Source organism: Penaeus monodon, chromosome 1 (assembly GCF_015228065.2).
Source record: "Penaeus monodon isolate SGIC_2016 chromosome 1, NSTDA_Pmon_1, whole genome shotgun sequence".
Taxonomy (NCBI): domain Eukaryota; kingdom Metazoa; phylum Arthropoda; class Malacostraca; order Decapoda; family Penaeidae; genus Penaeus; species Penaeus monodon.
Window position 1 is genome coordinate 45,492,870 of NC_051386.1, and position 5,000 is coordinate 45,497,869.

Here is a 5,000-nt window from a genome sequence, read left to right on the forward strand (position 1 = left end):
TGAACGTTGGGCTGAGTATTTTGAACAGTTGTACCAGGTGGATCCTCCAACAGTTAGCTTTCAAGCGATGTCTCAGTGCCTGTGCCGGACCCACCCATCAGCGAGGAACCTCCTACCCTAACAGAGGTTAGGCTGGCGATTTCCAAGCTGAAGAGTGGGAAAGCTGCAGGCATATGTGATATCCCTGCTGAACTGCTAAAGGCTGGGGTGAACCTATGGCTCGGGGCCTGCATACAGTCCTGACTGCCATTTGGCAGTCTGGTACCATTCCCCCTGACCTGCTGAGGGCGTGGTCATCCCTCTCTGGAAGGGGAAAGGGGATCGATGGGACTGTAGCAACTACCGTGGCATTACACTGCTCAGCATACCAGGCAAGGTTCTCGCTCACATTCTTCTGAAACGGATCCGCAACCACCTACTGAGGCACCAGAGACCGGAGCAGTCTGGATTTACTCCTGGCAAGTCCACAATAGACCGTATACTAGCGCTTCGAGTAATTGTGGAACGCCGTCGTGAGTTTGGTCGTGGGTTGCTTGCAGCCTACATCGACCTCAAGAAGGCGTTTAACTCGGTGCATCGGGAATCGCTATGGGAGATCCTGAGGCTCAGGGAATTCCGACACAGATTATTGGCCTGATAGCAAGCCTCTATACTGGTACTGAAAGTGCTGTAAAGTGTGGTGGGGGTATGTCGAACTTCTTCCCTGTTAATTCAGGGGTGAGGCAAGGCTGTGTCCTTGCACCCACACTTTTCAACACTTGTATGGACTGGATAATGGGCAGAGCTACTAGCCAAAGTCAGTGCGGAGCAACACTAGGCAATATTAAGGTCTCGGACCTTGACTTTGCTGACGATGTTGCCATCCTATCTGAGTCCTTGGAGTCACTTGTGGCGGCTCTTGATGCATTTAGCAATGAGGCGAAGCCCCTAGGCCTAGAGGTCTCCTGGACCAAGACCAAGATTCAGGACTTTGGGGGCCTGTTAGGGGAACCCGTTCAGTCGATCCATGCTTGCGGCGAGGACGTTGAAGTCACAGAAAGTTTTACATACCTTGGTAGCGTAGTCCATATCTCTGGGTTGTCAGACCAGGAAGTCAGTAGACGGTTTGGTCTGGCAACAGGATCCATGAACTCGATCAACAAGAGCGTTTGGAGATGTCGGTACCTATGCAGAAGGACCAAGCTGCATGTCTTCAAGGCCTTGATACTTCCAGTTTTGCTCTATGGAAGCGAAACCTGGACGCTATCCAGTGCCTTGGAGTCTCGCCTTGATGCCTTTTGTAACAAGTCCCTTCGCCGGATCATGGGTACAGTTGGCAGGACTACGTGTCCAACCGGCGGTTACACCGTGAGACTGGCATGGGACCTGTTACTTGCATAATCCGGGATCGCCAACTCAGGCTATATGGCCACCTAGCTCGCCTCCCTATGGACGACCCTGCCCACCAGGTTGTCTCTCTGCGAGACAACCCTGGGTGGAGGAGACCTGTGGGACGTCCTAGGAGATCATGGCTTGGGCAGCTCGACGAGACCTGTCGTGAGGAACTAGAGATGGGCCGTGTGCCTGCCTGGAGACTCGCCTCGAGGGATCCTCGTGGCTGGAAGCGAAGGGTGGATGCGGCCATGCGCCCCCGTCGGCGTTAAACCCTTGATGATGATGATGAATGTCCTTGGAATCCTAGGAAGGCCGTGGAGAGGACCAGGGCTACGACCCCGCAGGAAGCCCAAACTCCTTCGCTGCCGGTCTTCCAGCTGGGGAGGAGGAGGAGGAGCGCCAGGCGATGCTGGAGCAGCTCAGGAGGATCAGGGGCGCCGAGAGCGAAGGCGAGGATGTGCCCGAAGGAGCGGACGGCGACGGAGGCCTGTCTCTCAAGAACCTCAACGTGAGTGACGATGAAGGGGGGGCTTGCGGCTTCAGCGATGCCTTCCATACAGAGTGGGATAAAGAATGGGCGAGAAAGAAACTGGAGGAGGAAAATGAAAGGGACGAAGCCGAACAAGAGGAGAAAAGGCAAAGGAGGTTGGAGAAAAGGATGATTAGACTTCAGAGAATAGAACAGGAACAGTTAGAGCTGGCTTTAGCCCTCTCGGAATCGGTGAGTAGATAGAGAATAAGCAAATACAAGCCTACACCACGATGTTAACCCTTCATCTTTGTATACATGTCTATTTAATTTCTATATCACTTTACTTCTACCACTGTGTTTGCTTTTTTATCTAGAAAGAAGATATACACTACCATTTTTCCCTTTTCCTTAAGCTGTTTAGAATCAAGTGTTGATAACATATCAGTTACATTTAAAGATCACATGGTATTAATGTTATTATATTCTCTCTCAATTCGACAGCTCCAGGAAGCCCAGCGTGTAGAGCAAGAATCTTGAATTTACAGAGTTGGCACTGTTTCCTTGATATGATTGAGGGAAAGAGAAAAAAGCAGTCAATTAGACAGTATGTAGGATGCAACATTTTATTACAACACCATTTTGTTAAATATGAATACAAACACATTTGTTTTGAACGCTGCGAGTGATACATTAATTCATTGTAGTACATTATAACCTACTGATTAAGCTTATGAATTTAGTTCTTACCTCAGTACGTAAACACACTCATACACACACATACATATATGGGTGTGTGTGTGTTTATGTAAGTATGTGCCCGTGAAAATGTTACATTGGGACACAGTGTGCGAGACGGTTGGCGGTGAAAGGCTAGAATATCAAGATTTAAATTATTATATTTTCTAAATGCTACTCATTCTAGTCGATACATGATATGTTGTTATTTACTAAAAACTACTCCTTCCCATCATTAATGACAATGCTATCCATCTGTCAGGCAAGAAAAGTATTGCAACCCGTTTTGGGGGAAATCTTCCAGAAATCCAAGGAGAGTACTTACTTTTTTAGAACAGAAGAGGTTAAAGTAGAGGGAGTTCTTCTGTATTTGATTATAATACAGTGTTAAACGGCTCTTATTTCTATATTAACCTAAATGTGTACACAAAATAGGTCAGTATCAGTGGTCAGTAGCCAGAATTATTGTACGAATATCCAAACTTCTGTAATCCTTTGTTATGAAGAAGCTAACAAATTTCAACCTGAACTACGACGACGCCTCCTGCCCGCATACCGTCCAGCAAAGCGGCCTGCCCTGATCTCCCTCCGTTTCCGTACCCCGGACATGCCCTTTCTGTATCTCGCCTCTCCTCTCCCCATCCTTTCCCTTCCTCTTCCCTACCTCCCTTTACTTAAAGATGAAACCCAAGTAGAATTTGAATCTGCTGTCTTATTTTTTAATAAACCTATTTGCGTATACTGTTGATTTGCATTTGTGTGGACACGGTTAAGTGTTTTGCTCTCTTCAAAGCCTTTTGTATGCATCGAAATGGATTATGCTCACTGCATTTTTTTTCGTTTATCCATTTATAATAATAATGATAAAATAAAATAAAACCGCCAAAATTACAGTGAAAATTATATAATATTATTAATATGTTAAAATACATTAAAGCTCAAAAATGCCAAAAATATATAAGAATACAATGTAAGCCTGGGTTTGTGCACGAAGAGAGCGAGTGTATTATAGTTAGGGATGATTATGCAGGTTGCTTTCTTGACTGGTGTACTTGCAGAAAATAGACAAGCAAGTAGATATACAGTCAAATACATACTCAGAAACACAGAGAATGAGGGAAAACCGCCCCTTCCTCCCCTCACGTCTCCCTCCCCTCACCCCCCTTTCCTCCCTCTACCGCCCCTTCCTCCCCGTACCCATTTCCTCCCCTCGCCCTTACCACTCTACCCCAAAGGGATTCGCCTGACACACCACCCTCTCCTGGAACGTGATCGATTTTTCCAGAATGGACGAGAAATACACTGAGTGAACGGCCTCAGTCGCCGCGCCACGGGCGATCCGCAGTAAGGCGCTGATCTCCGTGTCCCGTAGGGGGGTGCCGTCGCCCCACACGTAGTCGGTCAGGGAGATTTTGCGAAGGTCCACCCAGAAGGCGCGGGAGGCTGCGGGAAGGAGGGGGAGGGATGCATAGTTTGACATACTGTTTATAGACAAAGACGGCATGCACAGACACAAAGGAATGTTTGTGCGCGCGCGAGTGTATGTGTGTGTGTGTGTGTGTGTGTGTGTGTGTGTGTGTGTGTGTGTGTGTGTGTGTGTGTGTGTGTGTGTGTGTGTGTGTGTGTGTGTGTGTGTGTGTGTGTGTGTGTGTGTGTGTGTGTGTGTGTGTGTGTGTGTGTCTTACACATGTGCTCAAACAGAGATTTTCCTAGCTGTATCGAACATGCATCGGTACTCATATTTTTTTCTTTATCTATTTTATATTTTGCATAGTAAATGACCCATTCTTGGCAAGAATGGTTTTATTTTGTCTTTCCAAACTGTAAAAGTCTGAATATATATATTTTTTCCTATCTATGTGATCCATTGTTGACATGAGAAGAATATACTAGTATTCTATTTCTAAAAGAACTCATTATTGGCAGCTCTGTACTGTGATTTGGAAAGAAAAGTTTATCTGCCGTAAATGACTCAGTCTCGACAAGATTTTTTTTTCTTTTTTTTTTTTTTACTTTTACGTATAGAAAATTCTTCAATTATAATATTAACAATATTCATTTCTTTATGGACCATATAAATGATTATTTCTCACGATTGCTATCAAGTCCTTGATCATTCCCTGATTTATTCTTACCAAGAGAGAAAATGAATGTCTCATTCTTTGCAAGCAAAAAAAAAATGTCTTTGAATCTTCAAAGTACAAAATATGAGCGTGGCGTTATCTCCATTTCGAATGCATAGCTAATCCATGGCCCTTTGTGATTTATTTAAAAAATGCCTTTGATACTACGAATATTACCTCCCTATATAGAAATTTAGAGAACGTTTGACTGCATTTCTCTTCCTTCTGGAAGCCTTTCGTCCCTATTCTTTATTTTGCTTAACCACTATCGAAGGAAAGGAGAATGTTTTTGTCGG

The 5,000-nt window shown here is 45.3% G+C and overlaps 2 protein-coding genes across 8 annotated transcripts in view; one reads left to right on the top strand and one right to left on the bottom strand.

Annotated features, from left to right (window-relative positions):
- The window catches only part of LOC119572970, a 17,932-nt gene extending 14,605 nt beyond the window's left edge, over nucleotides 1-3,327 (top strand). For 2 of the 5 annotated variants that reach the window (XR_005228749.1, XR_005228750.1), the window contains 3 exons: nucleotides 1,682-2,095; nucleotides 2,348-2,822; nucleotides 2,887-3,320. Coding sequence is in view for 3 of the 5 variants with exons in the window: in XM_037919935.1 (XP_037775863.1) it covers nucleotides 1,682-2,095; nucleotides 2,348-2,383 (450 nt within the window). In the remaining 2 variants the exon portion in view is untranslated. Of the gene's footprint in view, nucleotides 1-1,681; nucleotides 2,096-2,347 lie in introns of all 5 variants that reach the window. The other 3 variants (XM_037919935.1, XM_037919957.1, XM_037919949.1) reach the window with 2 other exon arrangements.
- The window catches only part of LOC119572988, a 16,142-nt gene continuing 13,597 nt past the window's right edge, over nucleotides 2,456-5,000 (bottom strand). The window contains exon 7 of one of the 3 annotated variants that reach the window (XM_037919982.1): nucleotides 2,456-4,024. In XM_037919982.1, coding sequence (XP_037775910.1) covers nucleotides 3,798-4,024 — 227 coding nt within the window. In that variant the 3' untranslated portion in view covers nucleotides 2,456-3,797. Of the gene's footprint in view, nucleotides 4,025-4,653 lie in introns of those variants that run through there. The other 2 variants (XM_037919974.1, XM_037919988.1) reach the window with 2 other exon arrangements.